Source organism: Nicotiana tomentosiformis, chromosome 3, assembly GCF_000390325.3.
Source record: "Nicotiana tomentosiformis chromosome 3, ASM39032v3, whole genome shotgun sequence".
Classification (NCBI taxonomy): Eukaryota; Viridiplantae; Streptophyta; class Magnoliopsida; order Solanales; family Solanaceae; genus Nicotiana; species Nicotiana tomentosiformis.
In genome coordinates, this window is record NC_090814.1 from 11,721,602 (window position 1) to 11,745,604 (window position 24,003).

The following is a 24,003-nucleotide window of genomic DNA, read 5'->3' on the forward strand; positions in this document are numbered from 1 at the left end:
TCACTTAATATTAAGTGTTTTGTATTTCTTGATGTATTGTGTTGACCTTGACTTTTTCGTACAAGACTTTGAGGATTTGTATTTTTCGGCTGTACTTGTTTTTGATGATTGAGTTGTTTTAAATGAAAGAAAAATTTCTAGTATGTTTAATTTAATAAATTCTATATTCAAATCAGTAGTTTAGCTGATGCTTTATTTTAATGGAAATGTCATTTTCCTCACTCAAACGAATTCTAGAATAAAATTATCTTTTTGTTGATTTCTTACTTGATTTAAAGATTTTTAACCTTACTTTATTGAAAATAAATTGATCATGCGGATCTTATATACATTGATATTTTGGTACGTAAGTTGTCCGTGCAGTTATGAAAATATTATGGGCATGAGGCGCCGGAGAAAAATATAATGATTTTATTATTGACAGGTGAGTTGTCGGTGTGATGGTGATAGAAATATGGGCACGAGGTGCCGTGAAAAATATGAAAGTGGGATGAGACCCGTAATTTTTATGATTCTGAAATGAGGTGTCACATGGTGACTTTTACTTGAAAATATATTTATTGGAAAGAATTATATTTGAAAGATAATTATTCAAAAGAAGTATATTCGAAAGATATTTATCTTAAAGAATAATATGTGAAAGATTTATATTTGAAGGACTTGACTTGTTGATTGTACTTGTGTTTCTTATTCGCCTGAGTAATAATTATGATGTTCTTATTGCCTTGTTGTTATATCACTAGTTGAGTTTGTTGTTATCATTTCTACTTGTTTTTCAGTACTATTTTATACTGCTATATTGTACATGTTATTTGACTAGTGAGTGTCTTGACTGTACCTCGTCTCTACTCTACTGAGGTTAGTCTTGATACTTACTGGGTACCAACCATGGTGTACTCATACTACACTTTTGCACATTTTTGTGCAGAGCCAGGTATTGGAGGTATCGGACCTGGACAAAGTTAGAGTGTGATCGCAAGGATTCAAGGTAGAGCTGCTTGGTCGTCGCAGTTCCTTGGAATTTGTTCATTTCATTGTACTGTTAATTTTTAATCAAACAGTATTGAGTATTCGATCATTGAGATTATTTCATGTATTATGTTAGAGTTCATGACTCAATACTACCAGTCTTGGGAGGTTGTTATAATTATTTCCGTTGTTGGTTTCGTTTATAAAAAAAATGGCTTCGAAATGTAATGGAAATCGGCTTACCTAGTCTTGGAGATTAGGTGCCATCACGACGCTTATGGTGGGATTTTGGGTCGTGACATAAACTATTATTCCAAGTTCGTAATCTTGCTTGCCTTAGTTTTAATTCTCACGGAGGAATTGTTGTAGGCAAGATTATTGATTTTTTAGTAAAAATATTCTCACGAAGTTTTTACTACCTCTTAGCACAATTCAAGCAAGAAAAATATTTCGGTCTAATTGTCATTAGTTTTAACTCAATTAATCACATAACCTCACGGAGTTCTATTATTTGACTACTTATTAGTGAGCTAAATATAATTGTATTAGCAATAAGCAATTATTCCTCAGAGAAATACATGTAAAAATTGAGATTTTATTGTAATATATTATCAAGTGAATTCAACGATTCCCAACTCTTTCAAATTATAAATCTTCCGAAAGTTCTTAGTTTTTGTTTAAGTAATTAACAAGCTTTAAACCTCACTCGTTTTTCATCAAATTGATTCTCTCAAATAGTAGTTGAAATATTAAAAGTTTGTAGCATAAATGTTCCAATCTCTATGTAACGATATTATAAACTATACTAAAATTTGACAAAGCACGAGCAGGAAAATCCTATACACATTGGCCTCGTCAAATTTTTGGCGTCGTTACCGGGGATTGTCATATATCTACTTCAGATTAAATATTTTGTTACTAATTTGAGACCTTATTATTGTTATTTATCTGTTACTATTATCACTAATTACTAAGTAGTACTATAACTACTACTGTCATATTAATATTATCGCTTTCTTTTTGTAATAGCACTTTAAAAAGAAAAAAAGACATATTAGTACTTCTTCCTATTATTACTATCATTACCTTTCCTTCATAGTACTGTCACCTGTTGTATCGTTTTTTTTTCTCATTGCCAGTTCTTCGACGTACTTCTTTTTTTTATTTTTCAATATAGTTTGTTGTTACACATTATTATTTTCTTATCATTGTTTTTTTTGTTGTTGTAATATTGTATTATTACTATTGTTATTAGTACTTCCACAATGTTATTCTTACTAATCACTATTATTCACTAGTATAACTTTTGTTTATAATTAATAATATTATACTATCTCAATTCGTTGTTAGTATTACTACTGATGCTTACTTGTTAGTTTCATTATTTTATATTTTTATTTTATTATATTATAGACTAATTACTAGTATTATTATCTACAATATTGTGGTATTTGTTTTTCTTCACTAACTATCTATATTATCTTTGAAATTTACTTTAGTTTAGTTATTAATTACTAGTACTACACTAGAAATTAATGTTAATTTTTTTTACTTTTAAAATTTTAAGTAGTTTATGACCCGCTCTTCTATAAAAGAATTGGCTAATTACGATCTTGAAATTGAAAGATTTCTTCGATTGCGCAGGAAAGAACAAACATCGTCTTCTTAAGGAGCAACTTGTAAAGAAATGGAAAACCATGAAGCAGAGGAGCAATTTGATGAAGTGGTGCCAAGGCCAGTAAACAGAATCCTTAGGGATTATGCTAGACCTGATTGATTCAACTGTAAATCTAGTGTCAGGAAGCCCCAGTGGCAGCCAACAACTTTGAAATCAGGACCGGCCTGATTCAGACAATTCAACAATCTTGTATCTTCATTGGTGATACAAGTAAAGACACGCATAGTCATTTAATTAATTTTCTAGAACTTGTAGAAACTTCTAAGTACAATGGAGTACCTCCTGAAGCTATCAAGTTAAGGCTATTTCCTTTTTCTTTAAAAGGAGATGCCAAGACTTGGTTGAGAAGTTTGCCTCAAGGGTCCATTACGACATGGGACCAGATGACTCAGAAGTTCTTAAACAAATATTTTTCCCTGCTAAAACAACAAAGTTAAGACAAGACATATCTAATTTCTTACAGACTAACACTGAGTCAGTTTATCAAGCTTGGAAAAGATTAAAAGCAATGTTAAGAAAATGCCCACACCATGACATTCCTGAACATATGCAATTATACATTTTCTATCACGGGTTAAAACCCTCTGCCAGAAATGTGATAGATGCAGCTGCAGGAGGTTCTGTAATGGGAAAAATCACAGAGGAAGCATTGCAACTGTTGAATGAAATTTCTGAGAATGCTATCCAATGGCCATCTGAGCGTGTAATCATTAAAAAGGCTGCTATGGTAAATCAGGTTGATGCTTTAAATACACCAACGCAACAGATTGTTTCTTTAGCACAAAAAATTGAATCTTTTCAGGTAAATACACAACAATCAAACCAATCTGAGGCTTGTGACATGTGCGGAGGAAACCACTAGAACCATGAATGTCAAGCAACCAATCAAACGGATGAACATGTTAATGTCATCGGTTACAAGTCATATCCTTTTGGGAGTCTAATGGCACAAAAGCATCCAGGATTTTAGTGGAGTAACCCAAATGGTGCAGAAAACTCTCAAAGCTTCCAGAAATAACATGTACAGGGTCCGTCGGGATACCAGAGTCAAAATCATGGGCAACTGAGTTACGGACCTTATTAACAAGGATTACCATATCAGCAGAGGCCCCAACAAGCTCATCCAAGCCTTGATGACCTTTTGTACAAGTATATTAAGGTCACTGATGAAAAGATGAAAAGCCAAAATTCATCCCTCAAAAATCTGAAAATTCAGTTAAGCCAATTGGCAGCTCTTGTGTCATAAAAGATTTAGGGTCCCTTACCAAGCAATACAGAAAAAAATTCAAAGGAGCACCTTAAGACCATCACTTTATGGTCAGGTAAGAAACTTATTGAACCTTATACAGACAGACAAGAAAAGAACCAGACAGAACAACATATAGACAAGTGTAAGAATATTGAAAAACTATCTGAACCATCAAATGAGAGAAATAAAGAATAAGGAAGAAAATATTTCTGAAAAAATGGCTGCCCCACCTGTGACAATTCTTTTTCCACAAAAAATGAAACAAGAAAAGCTTGATAGTCAATTTGCAAAGTTTTTGGAAATCTTAAAAAAAAATCATATTAATATTCCTTTTACTTATGCTTTGTTGCAAATGCCTTCATATGCTAAATTTTTAAAAGAAATTTTGTCAAGTAAAAGGAAATTAGAAGAAGTTTCTATGGTAATGCTTACTGAAAAATGCAGTGCTATACTTCAAAATAAGCTACCACAAAAATTTGGTGATCCTGACAGTTTTACCATTCCATGCACTCTGGGAGGAGTATACTTTAAAAAAGCACTTTGTGATTCTAGAGTTTCAATAAATTTGATGCCATTTTCTATCTTTAGAAAACTGAATCTTGGTGAAATGAAGGGCATATGTGTTTCTCTTCAGTTTGCAGATCAAAGTACTAAGAAACCTAAGAGGATAATTGAAAATGTGCTTGTAAGAGTAGATAAGTTTGTGTTCCCTGTAGATTTTATAGTGCTTGAAATGAAAGAATATCGTGATGAACCAATAATTTTGGGTAGACAATTTTTTGCTGCAGGAAGAGCAATCATAGATGTTCATCAAGGACAACTAATTTTTAGAGTTGATGAAGAAAGAGTCATTTTTTATATGCAAAAGATACTAAGATTTTCAGGAGATGAGGCATCATCTTCATGCTTTTCTATTAACATGATTAGTGATCTTGCAGATGAATTCAGAGATGATCAATTAATTTCTGACTCAATGGAAAGATGTTTGACCAAATCAGGCACCGCACAAGATGATGATCCCACAATTAGGAGAGAATCTGAAATACTGGAAAGAGATTCTGAGGATAAGGAGATGCAATCAAAAGAAGTTCAACCAAAAATTGAACTCAAAGTTCTTCCTTCTCATTTAAAATATGTTTATCTTGAGCAAGAATTATTTTCAGTAATTATTTCATCTTCTTTGACTGGAGAACAAGAAAAAGACTTATTCAAGTCTTAAAAGCACATAAAGCAGCTTTAGGGTGGACTATAGAGGATATCAAAGGGATTAGTCCAGCAATTTGTACGCATAGAATCCTCATAGAGGATAGCTACAAGCCAATAATCCAACCCCAAAGGAGATTGAACCCTGCAATGCAGGAAGTGGTGAAAAGGGAGATTGTCAAGCTTCTAGCCGCAAGTATTATTTATCCAATTTCAGACAGCCTTGGGTAAGTCCAGTTTAGGTAGTACCAAAGAAAGGAGGTATGACAGTTATAAAGAATGAAAATAATGAACTCATACCTATGAGGACCGTTACAGGATGGAGAGTCTGTATTGATTATAGACACCTTAATGATGCTACCAGAAAAGATCATTTTTCTTTACCATTTATTGATCAAATGTTGGAAAGAATTGCAGGATATGGTTTTACTGTTTTCTTGATGGCTATTCAGGGTATAACCAAATACCAATTGCACTCGAAGATCAGGATAAGACAACTTTCACATGTCCTCATAGAACATATGCCTATAGGAGAATGCCATTTGGTCTGTGCAACGCCCCTGCTATATTTCAGCGTTGCATGTCAGTAATTTTTTCTGATATGACTGAAAAATTTCTTGAAATTTTTATGGATGATTTTACTCTCTTTGAAAAAATATTTGAAGATTGTCTTTACCACTTGACTTTAGTTCTTAAGAGATGTGAAGAGACAAACTTGATTCTGAATTTGGAAAAATATCATTTTATGGTTACAGAGGGAATTGTTTTAGGACATAAAATCACTGCTAATGGGATAGAAGTTGATAAGGCTAAAATTAATCTTATAACAGGATTATCCCTTTCCACAACTGTTAAGGGCATTAGAAGCTTTCTAGGTCATGCAGGTTTTTATAGACGGTTCATAAAGGATTTTTCAAAGATTTCAAAACCTCTGACTAACCTCTTGATGAAAGATATTAAGTTTGATTTTTCAGGTGATTATATGATAGCTTTTGACACCCTTAAGGAGAAATTATCAATTGCCCCTGTAGTTGTGTCCCCTGAATGGAGTCAACCTTTTGCGGTTATGTGTGATGCTAGTGATACAGCAATTGAAGCTGTTTTAGGCCAAAGAAAGGATAAGATTTTTCGTCCTATTTACTATGCCAGTTAACACTAAATGAGGCTCAAATGAATTATGCCACAATAGAAAAATAGTTAGTGGCAGTAGTATTTGCATTTGATAAATTTTGTTCTTATTTGATAGGAACGAAGGTCACTGTTTTCACTGACCATGCAGCTTTAAAATACCTCTTAGCAAAAAAAAATGCTCGACCTAGATTGTTAAGATGGATTTTACTTCTGCAAGAATTTTGACATTGAGATAAAAGATAAAAAAAAAAGGAACAAAAAATCACATAGCTAACCATTTATCTAGACTAGAAGACCCTCCCCTTGAGTTCAACGAGATAAAAGAAGAATTTTTCGATGAACGCATTTTTTCAGTCAACTCTGTTGTGGCTCAACCACCCTGGTTTACAGATATTGCTAACTACTTGGTTGGAAGATGGACACCCCAAGATCTCTCTTACCAGCAGAGAAAAAAGTTTATTTCTGATGCTAAGTATTATTTGTGGAATGAACTTTACTTGTTCAAAATTTATGCAGATAATATCATGAGGAGGTGTGTACCTGAAGAACAGATGACCAAAATTTTGTGTCATTGCCATGATGGAGCAATTGGAGGTTATTATGCTGCAAACCGTATGACATTTAAAGTATTGGAGGCCGAATTTTTCTAGCCAACACTCTTCAAAGATGCCCGAGATATGTCGCACAATGTGACAGGTGTCAGAAAATAGGTAATATCACTAAGAGAGATGAGATGCCATTACAATCAATACAAGTATGTAAAATATTGGATGTTTGGGGAATAGATTTCATGGGTCCTTTTCCTTCTTCTCATTCATTTGAATATATCCTTGTGGCTGTAGATTATGTATCAAGATGGGTTGAGGCCATCCCCACAAGGAAGAATGATGCTCATACAGTGTGTAGTTTTCTTAGAAAAAATATTTTTACTAGATTTGGCACACCTCGAGTCATCATTAGTGATCAAGGAACTCATTTCATGAATAGACAATTTTCTGCTTTGCTATCAAAATATGGTATGACTCGCAAAACTGGAACACCATATCATGCTCAAACACAAGGGCAAGTTGAAGTTTCCAACCGCGAGTTAAAAAGAATTCTTGATAGCCTATAATTAATGGGCATCAAGAAAAGACTGATCATTAAAATTAGATGATGTATTATGGGCATACCGAACAACGATCAAAATGCCAATTGGAACATCCCCATATAAATTAGTCTTTGGAAAGGCTTGCCATTTGCCAGTTGAATTAGAACACAAAGCTTTTTAGGCACTGAAAGCATTAAACTTTGAATTAACTTCTACTGGTAAAAAGAGATTTTTTCAGGTTAATGAATTGGAAGAATTGAGGTTGGAAGCATATGAAAATACAAAGAAATTCAAGGAAAAAACAAAAAAATAGCATGACAATTTGATCCGACAAAAAAGTTTTAAAATTGGAGATCAAGTACTTCTTTACAATAGCAAGCTGAGGCTATTTTCAGGAAAATTAAAACCCAGGTGGACAGGTCCTTATAATGTTACAGATGTCACTCCATATGGAGCAATTGAAATTCAACAGATCAATGGAGGAGACAAATTTAAGGTAAATAGTCACAGGTTAAAGTTGTATTTTGGAGGACATTTTGAGCAACAACCATCGGTAACCCTGATAGCCTAAACATTCCGTTGTTAATAAGTCGAGCTGACGACATTAAACTCATAACTACAATTTCCTTATCCGTAGCCATTGAGGGTGAAGCAATAGAACTTCATAAGCCCAATATAATTTGTATGAATAAATGCTTAACCAATTGATCTGGTTAATATCCAGATTATTGTACAACCAGGACATCCCATGAAGGCCTCTACAAAAACAAATCCATCTATACAGGAGTAATTTCATGGTGGTCGGTATGCCTAAGTCATTGGTTGGTTAACCATCTAATTGTGTAAATTAATTATTGGCTCAGGTAAATTTTCTGGTTTATATCAAAACCCGGACCCCATGACTGATAAGGTCTAAAAGCTAGTCCAGTCTATTATACATAGAACATGTGTAGTCACAGTTTCTTTCAAGCTTTCTTCTGTGATTGTAAATTTGAAAGCTAAAAAGATTTTTTTTATTTAAAAGTTCTTTAGTACTTCATGTATTTATAAAAAACAAAAAAATAGAGTTTTAATTCCCATAAATAAAGTACTACTTATATATTATTCTCTTTCGTGGATTATTATTTTATTGTGGGTATTAAATTCACAAAATAAGAACTCTTCATTTTTTAAATATTAACTCTTTTCTTCTTGAATCACATAACTTCCAAGTTTATTATTCTAATTTTGTGAAAGCAAGGATTTGCATCTTCAACACAAGAAATCATTGGAATTGAGAAGAGTTATGAACATCAACAGGAAGATTCGGTAATTCTTTACTAGAACTTGCAGAGTGTTTGTCAAGAAAAAATAATAGTTGACACTAATTTTTGAAAAATGAATTAGGCTTTCTTTGATTTCTTTTTTTTAGCCTGAAAATGCAACCAAAACAAAAAAAAAAATGTATCCCTAGTACCCAACTTTGAAGCCTGTAAACCATTCTTTCTTGTCGCACCGCAATCTAAACCAGTAAATTATAGATACTCATATATATATGTAATTACTTCTTCCTAATTGTTTCTCTTCAGTTGAAAATTCAAAGATGGAGCTTATAAAAAAAAAAGAGAAAGAAAAAAATGGCGACAGAAAAGACATAGAAGCAGTATACATATAGATTCTTCATATATAGAGAAAATCTCTATTGTACAGAAAGTATTGTTCAAAAACCAAAGAGAAGGAAATTGCTTCAAATTTTCAGAATATATTGATTCAATAGAAAAAAAGAAAAGAAAAAAAGAGTTACTATAAATATTCTTTTTATTCTACCTACCTGAAGCTTAACACTACAAATCGAAAAAGCCCTAAAAGATTACAGAAAATAGTGTCTAAACTACATTAGTGGTAATTTACATAATGAGCATGCCCATGGATAAAGAAGCACAATTCTTATTGATGGTGGCCATAAATTTATCAATTCTTAAGAGTCATAGGGAGAAGAAATGCAAGTTCTTGCCAAACAAAGAAGGAATCATAAGAAAGGTAAATATTTTGTGAGGTTAAAAAGATTAGTCAATTTGGGAAAATGAGAAAATCCTTATCTTGAATAAATTTTCTCTCCACAAGGCAAACAATGATTTTTGAAGAGAGTAGTTAAAAAAATGCTTTTTCCTCGAGGACAAGTAAAAGTTCAAGTGTGGAAGAATTTGATGAATATAAATTATTCATGTATTTTCATACGTATAAATAAGAATTTTTAAATAAAACATGAATAAATATATTCGATTCTCCTATATTTTCTAACAAGTTTTGCGGAGGAAAGATGAATTGAGGAAAGAGGACTACAAGCAAAACAAGGAGGAAAAAGAGCAATGCACGTAGTAGTAAACAAGAGTGAATGTAACTTTCAAGTCACAACATCAAGTGTTGAAGTTACAACATCAAATGTTGAAGTTACAACATCAAGTTTTGAAGTCACAACATCAAGACTTAAAGTTACAACATCATCTCACCTTTCCTATACATTTTCTATAAACAGGCACTCATATTGTATTGTGAAAGGGAGAGTCTTGGGGAAGAGAAAACTACTCTTCGGTCTCTCTTTTGTCTTTAGTATTTTCTACTAGTTGTCTTTCTAATAGAAGAATAATATTTCTTCATAAGTTTTTTGTTTCTAAATTAGTTTTTTCTTACTTCATAATGGAGTAATCCTTTTTTGTTGGGATAGTTGATGAAGCTTGATATATATATATATATATATATATATATATATATATATATATATATATATATATATATATATATATATATATATATCTCAATTTTAATACATCTTTGGCTTGAAATTTTCTTTTTATACTTTGTATTGTGCTGTAATAATAGTTTTAATTAATTATTTTTATCACTTTATAGACATATAAAATTTATTGGGTCTAATCCATACAAAATTTGAATTAAATTCAATTGGGTTAAATAATTAATTTGGATTTTACAAGCTAAATTAGTCCATTTTATTATTTTCAAGCCCAAGGTCCATTTCATCTTAAGGCTCAGACTCATGCCGTGTGTCAAGTGACATGGCATATCTAGTCAAACTGAAAGCCAAAAAGATGACGCCACATGTTAAATGATGTGGTAATCCAAGTATAAAAGTAAGAACCAACCACAGGTCGCCAAGTGGCTAAAATGACATGAGCCAATCAGAATCAAACAAGAGAATTCATATGTAGCTGGACTGTCCATCCTCTACAACTACAAATAGAGGGTTAACTAACTCTCAGGGGACATTGAGAGTTGGAGAAGAACACTCCGCAATTGGTGAAGGCATCCACAAACAGAGAGATCAATCATCAAGTACATAGTTCTTCAACAAAGGAGTGATCAACGCAGTTCTTCCCGGAGATCAACCCGTAACAACAAAGTGTTGCTCGACGTTCTTGGCGATTAAATACATCACAGGGAGGTATGCATCGTCCTATATTCGAGAAAGACGCTTCTCAAGCCCTCGAATCACGGAGAATTTTAGAGAGGAGAATCAAGGAATTCATAGAATTGTACTCACAAATATTTATCAATAAAATCTCTTTTTCTTTATATTATTTTTGTTGTAGTTTATTTTTCGGACTACGAAAATTTATTGGGATCAAATTTTGGCACGCCCAGTGGGACTCATTCTGCCCTTCATCTCTCCTTCTTGCAAGTTAAAAACTACGAACTTCAAATCTACTGCTACAATGGCATTCCGCAAGTATGATGTTTCATGCAAAGATACTACTGTTGCCGCATCCGTTAAGCTCAGTCATGTTGGCCCAATCACTCGAAGCAAGTTCAAATCTAGTAGCTTGGATGAATCCGAATTCTTCGCGTCCTTGGAGATGGCAAAGAAGAGCAGATCTCACATGACGTCTACAACCACAATCTTTGGGAGCAACACCCCATTCTTGCTATTTAACGAACTTTCTCAAAAAGCCTCCAACCTTGGTGAACATGAGGATCTGGTGGATTCTCTAGTGTCAACGAAAGTCAATGCCTTAATGACCGACGCAACTAACGTGGACGAAAAGTTTGCCATGATGGAATAGACTATAGAAGTCTTGAAGAAATCTGTTGAAGACAAAGACCTTCAAATCACTCAACTCATGAACAAATAGGAGGTCTATGCACTTAGAGAGTCAAGCCACGTCCCTCCTCGTTCACCTGTCTTCACCTCGCAAAAAATGGCTGTTGAGGAATCGCTTGCCAAGTTCAGCATTCAGAGGGAACAACAATCTACATCGGTTGCGGCGTTATTTGTCCAACAATTGCAAGACATGATAACAAACACCATCAGAGCTCAATACGGCGGACCATCACAAAATTCATTGTACTACTCTAAGCCTTATACTGAGAGGATTGATTGTCTAACTATGCCAACCAATTATCAACCACCAAAGCTACATCAATTTGATGGAAAAGGAAACCCAAGGCAACATATTGCCCACTTTGTCGAGACTTGTAGCAATGCTAGAACGCATGGTGACCTTTTGGCAAAGCAGTTTGTTCATTCGCTGAAAGGGAACGCATTTGACTGGTATATTGACTTGTACCCCGAGTCCATTGATATTTGGGAGCAACTTGAGAAGGAATTCCTGAATCGTTTTTACAGTACCCAAAGAATTGTAAGCATGATAGAGTTGACATGCACCAAGAAAAGGAAGGACGAGCCTGTGGTGGATTACATCAATCGTTGGAGGGCATTAAGTTTGGACTGCAAGGATCGCCTTTCAGAAATATCTGCTGTGGAGATGTGCATTCAGGAAATGCACTGGGCCTTTTGTACATCCTACAAGGGATCAAACCGCGAACTTTTGAAGAACTTGCAACGCGAGCTCACGACACGGAGTTAAGCATCGCAAGCCATGGAAAGGCATCTCCATTCACTGATCAGAAGGAGTTCAAGAAAAATGTTGTATCAAAGAACCAAACTAAAGAATCTATGGCGGTGAAAGCAGCAACTTTTGTGAAAGTCACGAGTAAGCAAAAGGTCAAGGAGGATAAGACCTCGAGTCAATATCCCAAAGAAGAGAAACGTCGTCCAACCTTAAAGGAATTGGAGGAGAAGGTTTATCCATTTCCAGATTCAGATGTACCCATGATCCTCGATGAATTGCTGACCAAGAAAGTCATCGATCTCCCTAAATCAAAAAGGCTCGAGGAAATTGGTAAATTTGGCGATCCGAAATACTGCAAGTTTCATCGCGTCATTAGCCACTCTACAGAGAAATGCTTCATCTTAAAGGAGAAAATCATGGCTCTTGTAAGTGAAGGAAAAATCATCATAGACATGGATAAAACAAGAAGCAAATCATACAAGTATCGCGCTCAAGGAAAAAAAGTGTTCAAGGTTGCAGAACGCGTCAAGCATTGCCTTCTTACAATTTGGAAGTTTCGAGTCCGTTGAAGTTGATCTTTCAGGGAAAACTCTTGAAGGTTCACTAGAGCTGGACACTCAGCCAAAAAACAAAGACGATGAGGGTTGGACTCTAGTCACTTATAAGAAACGAAGACATCAAGAAGTTTTGAGGCTACCACTTCCTAAGCCAAGAGTAAAAATAAGCGATGTGGATAAGCTACAACCACCAAGAATTATCAAATCTTCTATTAGCAAGAAGATTAACGGTGCCTTATCGCCGAAGTTCCGAAAGCCCATCACATTGCATGAATTCTTTCCTGGAAAATTCTTTCATGGAAGTCACGTTGGTGTAACTCATGTAGTTTCTAGTACTGACAAAACAAAGGAAAGCAACGATGAGCTCACTACAATGAAAACACAAGAACACCATGATAACGGAAAAGTTGTCACATGTTGTGCAATAATTTCCTTCACATATGATGACTTGTTGCTGGCGTCCAGACCACATAACAGACCTTAGTTCGTTGTAGGGGCCATTTGGGAACAACATCTCAATCGCATACTTGTTGATGATGGTTTGGCCGTCAACATCATGCCGAAAATGGTGCTAAAAAGCTTGTGATCTTTATCGATGAGCTATCCAAAAGTAACCTAACCATCCAAGGTTTCAACCAAGGAGGACAACGAGCCATAGGCATGATCCGCGTGGGATTATCCATTAGTGAGATGAAGTCAAACACCCTGATTCACGTCATAGATTCTAAAATATTATACAACCTATTGCTTGGACGTCCTTGGATTCATGAGAATGGAGTGGTATCGTCTACTTTGCATCAATGTCTGAAGTACATAAGGGATGGAGAGATAGTCAAAGTTGATGCAGACATCAATCCTTTCACTAAGACGGAATCATACTTTGCATATGCAAAATTCTACCTAGATTCTTGTGAACCGAGTGTGGAGAAACCATCATCAGTCGACAAAGCTAATGTCAAGTTAGAAGAAGAAAATGAGACTCAATGGACTACCACCAAGCTGCCTAAGAAAAGAACTGAAGAAGTCTCCATTAAGGTGTCATCGTCTGAATGTGACATACAGAGAAAGACTGATAAAGAGCATCTAGTTTTTTGCGCTTTGATCCGCGTGAGCGTCGAAAGAAAGGGCAACCTTTGCTACAGAAATGTACTCCAAAGAAGTAAATAAGTCACAAAGATATCCAATATTTGAAGGAGCATATGACTGTCCCAGTTGCACAAATCCCATACGTAACTTGTGAGTCTACTAAAGGCAATTTCCAAGCTGATAAAATAAAAGGGCATTATGATCATAAGGCCTTCATACTGCTTGAAAAGTCTAGTTATGACTTCTCCAATCCATCAAGACTAGGAGAACTCAAATACGAAGTCACTGGTGAAAAGCTACATGGGCTCAATGAGTCCCAAATGAAGTTGAGAAAGCAAAGGCACTACGTCGCCACTCCAAAGTTTGGGTTGGGATTCATTTTGGCAGAGCCTCTTCGAATTTCATCTAAGAGAAGCAAAGAGATAGCTTAATCACAACACACCTCAGTAGAGGAGATGGAGGAAGTTAAGGGCAAGAAAATAAAACAACGGGCTTCAGTGTTCGATTGCATTGGAGGCTCAACCCCTCAGGTCTCGTTATTTGAAAGGCTAAGTCACAAAGGTGAACATTCAAACGTCTAAAGGAAGTTTCCACTACCTCAAAGACCTCTGCATTTTGTCGCCTGGGAACCACAAGAAAGTCACCATCTAGAAAGATACTGTAAAAACATAAGGAGCAAGGCCATGAGGAGTGTGGTTTGAAGTTATTATTGACAAAGAAATCTGTAGTGATTTCCCATCACGTATGAAGAGGAAGTCTATTTTGTCAATATCCACTAATAGTCCACTGAAGGTACAAAGGAGAACCATTGTTTACACTTTCCAGCCTCGTAAAGAAGCAGAGAAAGAGAAAGAAGCCACGCCGACCTTCCAAGGAAGTCGAAGAGAAAAGTCAGACTTTGTGGAAACATCCTATTACATCACCGTGGAAGATAGCCCATGCCTTGAAGTTGGTGATGAAGTCCACGAGGCTCCCCCCCCCCAACTATAAGATGGCGGTCAATCAACCGTGGATAAGCTTAAGGAACTCAATTTAGGCACTCCAGAAGATCCATGCCCAACCTTCATTAGTGCGCTTCTTACGCCTCAGGAGGAGGAGGAATACTCCAAGTTATTGACCAAGTACAAAGATGTCTTCACTTGGTCGTATAAAGAAATGTCTGGTCTTAGTCCTAAGGTAATCGTTCATCATTTAGGGATCAAAAGTGGAGCACGCCCTATGAAGCAGTCACAATGCATGTTTTGACCCGAGCTAGTACCACAAATTGAAGTCGAAGTCAACAAGCTCATCAAGGCGGTATTTATTCGAGAGATGAAGTACCCATCATGGATATCGAATATTGTACATGTCAAGAAGAAGAATGGTCAAATACATATTTGTGTTGACTTTCGAGACCTAAATAAGGCATGTCCGAAAGATGACTTTCCACTACCAATTATTGAACTCATGATTGATGCTACAACAGGGCATGAAGCTATGTCATTCATGGATAGGTCCTCCGGATACAATCAAATCAGAATGTCTCCAAAAGATGAAGAGTGTACTGCTTTTTGAACTCCAAAAGGGATATACTGCTACAAAGTGATGCCCTTTGGTCTGAAGAATGCTGGTGCCACCTACCAACGCTTGATGAAAAACATATTTGACGACATGCTTCATCGGATGGTTGAATGCTACGTCGATGATTTAGTGGTGAAGACGAAGAGTAGGTGTTACCACCTTGAAGACCTTCGAATTGTTTTTGAAAGGTTAAGAAAATTTGACCTAAAGATGAATCCACTCAAGTGTGAATTTGGAGTTACCTCAGGAAAGTTTCTTGGCTTCATTATGCGTCATCGTGGAATTAAAGTTGATCTCACAAAGATTGACGTCATTCAGAAAATGCCCGAGCCAAGGAATTTGAGGGAGCTTCGAAGTCTATAGGGAAACTTAACATTCATCCGGAGGTTCATCTCTATTCTAGCCGGACGATGTCAACCTTTCAATCATCTATTGAGGAAGGATATCCCTTTTCATTGGGATCAATCATGTCAAAATGCTTTTGAAAGCATCAAAAGATACTTGCTGAATCCACCTGTGTTAGGGGAACCAATACTTGGGAAGCCATTGATATTCTACATTGCGGCACAAGAACACTCACTTGGGGCACTACTTGCTCAAGAGAATGATGAAGGGAAGGAACAAGCCTTGTACTACCTCAGTCGAACTCCGATAGGAGCTGAGTTAAACTACACGCATGTTGAGAAAATATGCTTAGCGTTACTTTATGCAATAAATAAACTAAGGCATTATTTTGAAGCATACACCATCAAACTCATCTATTGAGCAGATCCTGTGAAGTTCGTGATGACTCGACATGTTCTTTCTAGACGCCTAGAAAGATGGTCCATATTGTTTAGCCAATATGAGATCACATACACACCTCAAAAGGCTGTGAAAGGACAAACACTCACCGATTTTCTCGCTGATCACCCTCTTCCGGTGGAATGAGATCTTTCTGATGAGTTTCCAGATGAAGACGTTTTGTTCGTGGAAGAATTGCCACCATGGACAATGTTCTTTGATGGATCCGCACGTCGGAACGGTGCGAGGGCAGGTGTTATGTTGGTCTCTCCAGATAGACAAATCTTGCCATTCTCCTTTGTTTTAGGTGAAACATGCTCCAACAATGATGCAGAGTACCAAGCTTTGATCATCGATCTTGAAATGGCATTAGACATGAAGATTCTACAGTTAGAGATATATGATGACTCTAAGCTAATCATCAACTAACTTTTGGGGATTTACGATGTAAAGAAGGAAGAGCTTTTGCCATACCACCAATATGCTTCTTGTTTACTCGAAAGATTCGACCAAGTGTTCTTAAACCACGTCCCAAAAGAAGAAAATTGCACGGCTGATGCTTTGGCTAACTTGGCCACGATGATGGCACTTGGAGAGAATGAGTCAACAAAGGTACATGTGTGAATCGATGGGTCATTCCTAGACTTCTTGATCTTCAAATCAACGAAAGTCATCATACGTCCGTTCGGGTGATTGAAGAAGAGGATTGGAGGCAACCATTGATAGAGTACCTTGAACGTGGAAAGTTACCCGAGGATCCGTAACAAAGAACAAACATCAAGCGAAGGGCACCACGATTCATCTTCTACAAGGGGACATTATTTCGCCGCTCTTTTGAAGGACTATTCTTGCGATGTCTTGACAAAGAAGAAGCCCGTCAAGCGATGGAGGAAGCACATTCTGGCTCATGTGGATCACACCAATCTGGTCCAAAGCTCCATTTCCGCATCAAAAGGATGGGCTACTACTGGATGACCATGGTGAAGGATTGCATGGATCATGCCAAAAGATGTCAAGCATGTCAATTTCATGCCAACTACATCCACCAACCTCCAGAGCCTCTTCATCCAACTGTAGCTTCATGTCCTTTTGATGCATGGGGACTTGACATTGTTGGACCGCTTTCAAAGTCATCAAAGGAACAGATTTACATACATACTACTTCTTTAGATGGGCTTAAGTTGTTCCACTCAAGGAGGTGAAAAAGGAGTCTGTTGCCGATTTTATCAAGTCATATATAATGTTTAGGTACGGCATACCAAGATACATAATCACTGATAATGGAACGCCATTTGATAACAAACTCGTGAAGAGTCTGTGCGAGAAGTTCGATTTCAGGCAACATAAGTCTTCAATTTATAATGCACCCGCCAACGGCCTTGCTAAAGCTTTTAACCAGATGTTTGGTAACCTTTTAAATAAAGTGGTTGTAAAGAACAAGAGAGGCCGGCATGAGAAAATTGGTGAAGCTTTGTGGGCATACCGGACAACCTTCAGAACTGCTATACAAGCAACTCCTTACTCTTTGTCATATGGCGTAGAATCAGTCCTTCCGTTGGAGCAACAAATTCCATCATTGCGGATCGCAATTCAAGAAGGACTCACATCTCAAGAGAATGCTCAATTTCACCTGGCAGAGTTAGAGGCGTTGGATGAGAAAAGATTGGAAGCGCAACAAAAATTGGAGTGCTATCAAGCTCGACTAGCTAGAGCCTTCAACAAGAAAGTGCGGCCACGATCGTTCCAAGTGGGAGACTTAGTCCTAGTTGTTCGACGGCCCATAATCCTCAACAAACGCATAGGCGACAAGTTTACCTCAAAATGGGATGTGCCACATGTTGTGAAGGAAGCCTATTCAAGTGGCGTATACAAAATCGTTAATAAGGATGGTCTTAGAGTTGGTCCGATCAACGAAAAATTTCTGAAGTAGTACTTCTCATAAAAGTCACCTATGCTCCTCGACGTACGAGCCTAAAATGTAAGTCATGATACTCCTTGATACATGAGCCTAAACTGCACGTTGCTACACTCCTGGCCCACATGAGTCTAAATTGTGTACGACCAAAAAAAAGTCTGCTAAGTTGAAAACCTCAAAAGAGGCGGCCTAGGCAAAAGTGACAAAAAAAAACTCATCCCTCTGAACTACGTTATGACTTGATCCTCTTCACCGAGGTACGTAGGTAGGTTAGACTTTTATTCTAAGTTCAATCACATGAGTTTAAAAATAAAAGGTTTGGCTTATGGGATCATCACATCAACTCTTTCAAGTATGGAGACATATAGAAATACGAGGAAGAAGACAATTTGCCTTGAAGTGTAAAGGATATTTTATCGCTTCAATCTTACAAAAGTTGATACATCCAAAAAATGTGGAGACGAAAGTAATTAGACATCATCCTATACAAAAGCCTAAGTAATGAAAATGATCGTAAACTAGGCTTTGTTGCAGGCGTTTTGAATGCTTTTCCGAGTTTGTATGACATCTCCACATTTAATACACCATTCCCGATGTATGTCTCTCACGTTCAATAGTTGTGACAATCTCTTGACCATGGGTCCTGTTGTTAGGCCTCGAGTAGGATGTTGCTTCTCATGTGCAAGTGTTGGTTGAAGGTCCCATATGTGAGAAGTTGTCGCTCTTTAAAAAAAACTTCAATCATCATGGGAGCTGCCATTTATGAACTTCAAGACTATCAACAATTCAAGTGCAACAGTTGGTAAAGGGGTGGCTTCGCATGATGATCTACTATAATAATTATTTCTTTATCATAGAGATTTTGCGTGCTCAAAACTTCAACATATCCGCATCCTGTATGACATCTATGTATGATATCCGGACACTTTGAGCTCCTTTGCAAGTCTGCAAAAGAAAGCAAAGAGATAAGATTTGTGAAGCATGATAGTCAAAGTTACTACATGCAAGATTGTAAAGTCAATTTCAAGAAAGAAAAAAAAACATTCGCAGGATAACTCAGAGAGCATAGAGATGGAAATCGATCTCAACCGACAACGGGATCAATATTAAAAAAATTACCGCGATCCATCTGGAAGATGTTATGTCCATAATATTTTGTCTGTTGTAGATTTGGATGTCTATTTTCCAACAACACAAACCATTTGTAATTTGGAGGCCCCTAGCTCAAGATACTATTTCTTTCGCCGGAACTACACAAATCTGAAAGTTACTGCAACTAGGTGGAATTTGAGAATATTCTATTTCCAGTTCGAAAGAATTTCTGCCATGAAATTCATATGTATTGTAGCTCTATGCGTTTACTTTCTAACAGCACAAACGGATCGCAATTTGGAGTCTCCTAGCTTAAGATACTATTTCTTTTGTCGGAATTACAAGAATCTGAAGGTTACTACAGCTAGGTGGATTTTGAGAATTTTCTATTCCCAGCTCAAAAGGATTTCTACCATGAAATTCATATGTGTTTCATCTCTATTAATTTACTTTCTAACCGCATAAACGGATCGCAATTTGGAGTATCCTATCTCGAGATATGAATTTTTCGACGGGAGTGTGCAAAGCTGGATTGCAAGTACAACAAACATCAGGAGCAACTTTAGAATATTATTGCAGCCATTATGAGGGGAATCCTGCTATGAAATTTTCAGGTGTGAGCTTTCTTTCCAATGGCGCAAACGGATCGCGATTTGGACACTCCTAACTTGAGATATCAATCTTTTGGCAAGACTGTACAATGCTGTAAGGTTAAAATGCTTGACACGTTTATCAGCTTCAAAAAACAATATTGCAGCTAATCCTCAAGGAATTTGGTGCTGAATTTTTTATTTTTTCAATCCCTTTGAGTTGTAATTCTTTAGGAAGAAGCGGCTTGTGATTTCATCGCTCCTGTATCGAGAAATAAATATTTTTGCAGAGACGCGCTAAGTGTTTGCTCGCCGAAGTTGGAAAGGCCTACTCTAGTTGTCTTCCTCATCAACCTGCAATGATGCAATGTGGTACATGTTGGCTCGCCAATAATTAAATATTGTCTCTCCAAGCCTCTAAGAGTAGGGATTTTGTCGCCAAGGTTGAAAGGACACTTCATATGTCTCTCTCGCCAAGCCGCAAAGAGACGAGAGGTTCGCTAGCAATGCATCTTCTTAGAAATATCAAGATCGCTGGAACTTTTGCAAAATCCTGCAAAAGAAAGTATCTTGGAAGTTCTCGGTGCCAATAGCACGAAGTTTCGGTAACACGACACTTCAACTACACTTATAAATGTCGATGCGGACGCCATGAAACTTATGGTTTCACATGATTGATTGGTGTCGACAGTGCAAAGCTCAGTTTAGCAGTAAGTATCAATGTTGACGACGAGTTGCTTAATTTGACATAAGGCTACTGCTATCTTCCTGAGAGTACTATATGCTTTGGTTCCTGCTGGTTGGGTTGGTTAACGACGATAGATGCATTCGGTGCACTAATTGAGATGTTATGCTTTCAGACCAATGCTTCATGGGTTAATGTTGATTCCGTTTAGTGGTTCTGCTGCTTCATGAATACTTCTCCACAACCCCACGTTCTAAGAAAAGAAAGGAAGAAAAAGGTTAGCATGAGTAACAAAAAGTTTGATTAAAACTAATCAGCATGGAAAGAGAAGTTAAAATTAGGGAGCCTCGTTAATCTCTGGTCTCGACCATGAGTTAGGTCGTTGAGTATCTAAAACCAGCAGTTCCACTAGCCACACACAAGCAATAAAGACAACGGCACTGAGCTTTCACTCAGCAACAAGAACCGGTGTCAATGACATGACGCTTCAATGCGGATGGTGAGCATTGTGACGTGCACTTCTCTGTCAAATCTCGAAAGATAGTACGCTTCATGAATCTCTTCCCTACAAAAAGGAGTGGTGATCATCCACTTCTTCTCATGATGCGGATTAGAGAACTCGCCATATATATATATATATATATATATATATATATATATATATATATCTCTTCTACAAACCTGCAAAAAAAATAATTAAAAAAAAGAAGGGAAAAAGAAGTATGATACCCGAACAATCCTCTCGATTTCAGTGCTTGATTCAAAATTTTGTAGCATTTGGATCAAAGGGGCTGGAGCTTCAAGTTTTATAGATGTTGTATCTCTCCGAGTCTTCTTACCAATGGTGTAAACAACTTGTAGTTCGGATACTCCTATCTTGAGATATGTATTTTTTTAGCAAGAGCATGCAAAGTTGAAAAATCGAGCAAGCATATCGGAACTCGTGTTCCAGATTCAGCAAATTATCTGAGAAAACCTAGGGACCTCCTAACTTTGATTTCTACATATGTTGTACCTCTAGGAGTCTAATTTTCAGTGCCCTAAACGGCTTGTGATTTAGACGCTCCTATCTCGAGATACGATTTTTTCGCTGAGAGTGCGTAGAGCTATGAGATTAACAGGCCAGACGTGTACGCCAACTTCAAAAATTAATTCCAGACAATACAAAATGAATTTGGCTCTTAATTTTTTATATGTCTTTGAGTCTAGAATCAGTAGAATCAAGCGGTTCACGGTTTGGACTTTGTGATCTCAAGATATGAATCTTTTGGCGAGAGTGCGCAAAGTTGTGAGATCAACACGGGCCAGACGTGTAGGTCAACTTCGAAATTAATTTCAGTTGATACAAAAAAGAGATTCGTACTGATTTTTTGATATGTTTCAGTCCTATGAGTTTACTTTCGGTAGAAATAAGCGGCTCATGATTTGAAGTCTCCTACAACAAAATATGAATTCTTTTTCGCAAGGGTGCAAAGCTGGCTGACTTGTATTGCAATTGAAAAAAGGCATGACGAATGTTCTTTCTGTTTTAGAGGGAGAAATAAATGAAGAAAGAAGTGAAAGCAGACTATGAGCAGCCATGTTCAACATGAAAGAAACCCTATGTTCACGATTCTCATATGTCAAGATAAAGGAAACAAAGATCCCTTATATAGATTGTATAAGGTGATGGAACTTTCCTTATGGAAAAAGAATTCTTCTTAAAGTAAAATAGGAAATTCTTGTTTGACTTGAAAGTTTTAAATGGTAAATATTCATTAGAAGGCCATTAGTATTTTATAGTAATATTTTGATTTTTCAATTTATTTCATTTTCTCTACCTTTATTTGAAAATACAAAAAAATATAATTTCATATTATGATATAATTTACTTTAATTAATTGGAATTAATTTTAATTTATTTAAAGGGAAGAAGTTTTAGTTGGTTAATTTATGGACCTTTAGAATTAAAAAGTCCAAAATTTGACCCCAAATTCGGATAGCCCATTGTAACCCATCAGATCTTTTACCTTCAAAATCCAACAAACCATAAAATAAAAAGGCTCCTCTCTCTCATTCTCACAAGAGAAGAACTGGCCGCAACACACAAACGAGAGAGAACAAAAGCAGAGAACGGAAACCCCTTGGAAAACTGCTTTCCCTCGCCAAAATTCGGCCATCCGCCAGAGCTGACCACCGGCGATGGCCACTCCTGCTCCAACCTAGCCGCCTTCCCCCTTTACTCCTCTCTCTGCCGTCTCAACCACCATGAACGCCGCTTAAAACTCCAAAATAATAAAGTGTTATTAATTATGTATACGTACGCGTGACACAGTTTTTAGCGCGCCAAATAAAACGAGTATACGTACGCGTGACTCGTTTCAAGATAATTCCATAATTATGAATAATCAAGAAATTAAAAGCGGTAAAAGGTAAAAACACATAGGTTCTAAAATACGTAATAATCTATTTAATTAAGCCAGGTATGATTAAAGCGACCGTGCTAAAACTACGGAATCCGGGAATGCCTAACACCTTCTCCCAGATTAACAGAATTCCTTACCTGGTCTTCTGGTTTCGCGGACTTTAAATCAGAGTCAAACTTTCTCGATTTGTGATTTAAGACATCATAAAATTATCCCAAGTGACGACTCTGAATTAAATAATTGATCCTATTTCGATTAATGTCACTTTAATTGAAAAAACTACCTATCCCCTTCGGGAATGAGGAAGTGTGACAATGGAATTGTCAAAAATTGTTCAATGTGACCATGTTTTGGTTACCATAATTTTGCTATAAAGGTTCCTAATAAAGTATTGTTTTAAGTACAACATACTTGGCTTCAAAAGGTTTTTCCAATTCGATTTAGGCTTCATTAGAGAGTCACAATTGCCCAAAGAATTCAAGTTCTTTATTTATGGGCAAGAAAGAAAGTGTTCTTCTCATGGATACTTCAAGCCTCGTCTTCGACGTTCGACAAGCCCTCGAATCACGGAGAATTTTAGAGAGGAGAATCAAGGGATACATAGAATTGTACTCACAAATATTTATCGATAAATCTCTTTTTCTTCATATTATTTTTGTTGCTGTTTATTTTCCGGACTACGAAAATTTGTTGCGAACACACTTCTACATATTTTTATCTCTAAGTTATTTTATATTGATTTTGTAATTCTCACGAAGCAAAAATTAATATATAATAACCAATGAATAAAATAGTAGAGTGAGTAATTTTTAGTAAACTATTATTCCAAGTTCGTAATCTTGCTTGCCTCAGTTTTAATTCTCACAGAGGAATTGTTGTAGGCAAGATTATTGATTTTTTAGTAAAAATATTCTCACAAATTTTTTACTACCTCTTAGCACAATTCAAGCAAGAAAAATATTTCGGTCTAATAGTCACTAGTTTTAACTCAATTAATCACATAAGCTCACGGAGTGCTATTAATTGACTACTTCTTAGTGAGCTAAATATAATTGTATTAGCAATAAACAAATATTCCTCAGAGAAATACATGTAAAAATTGAGATTTTATTGTAATATATTATCAAGCGAATTTAACGATTCCCAACTCTTTTAAATTATAA

At 36.4% G+C, this 24,003-nt stretch overlaps 2 protein-coding genes, 1 long non-coding RNA gene and 1 other non-coding gene across 4 annotated transcripts; 2 read left to right on the forward strand and 2 right to left on the reverse strand.

The window, feature by feature from the left end:
- The first annotated feature begins 2,874 nt into the window (after nucleotides 1-2,874).
- On the forward strand, nucleotides 2,875-3,722 carry LOC138908714 (uncharacterized). Its single transcript, XM_070199393.1, has 2 exons — nucleotides 2,875-3,374; nucleotides 3,450-3,722. Exons 1-2 carry the CDS (start codon nucleotides 3,021-3,023, stop codon nucleotides 3,507-3,509), a joined length of 414 nt encoding a protein of 137 aa, XP_070055494.1. The 5' UTR covers nucleotides 2,875-3,020; the 3' UTR covers nucleotides 3,510-3,722.
- LOC117281717 (small nucleolar RNA R71) lies at nucleotides 3,078-3,184 on the reverse strand. Its single transcript, XR_004512343.1, has one exon. It is a non-coding gene; the product is annotated as a small nucleolar RNA R71 (small nucleolar RNA).
- A 391-nt stretch (nucleotides 3,723-4,113) lies between the features above and the next one.
- On the forward strand, nucleotides 4,114-5,115 carry LOC138907370 (uncharacterized). The gene has a single exon (XM_070197968.1). The coding sequence runs from the start codon at nucleotides 4,114-4,116 to the stop codon at nucleotides 5,113-5,115; it is 1,002 nt and encodes a 333-aa protein (XP_070054069.1).
- A 14,861-nt stretch (nucleotides 5,116-19,976) lies between these two features.
- Nucleotides 19,977-20,224, reverse strand: LOC138908715 (uncharacterized). The gene is made up of 2 exons (XR_011415114.1): nucleotides 20,105-20,224; nucleotides 19,977-20,012 (listed from the first exon to the last, which is right to left on the reverse strand). It is a non-coding gene; the product is annotated as an uncharacterized lncRNA (long non-coding RNA).
- Nucleotides 20,225-24,003: the final 3,779 nt, after the last annotated feature.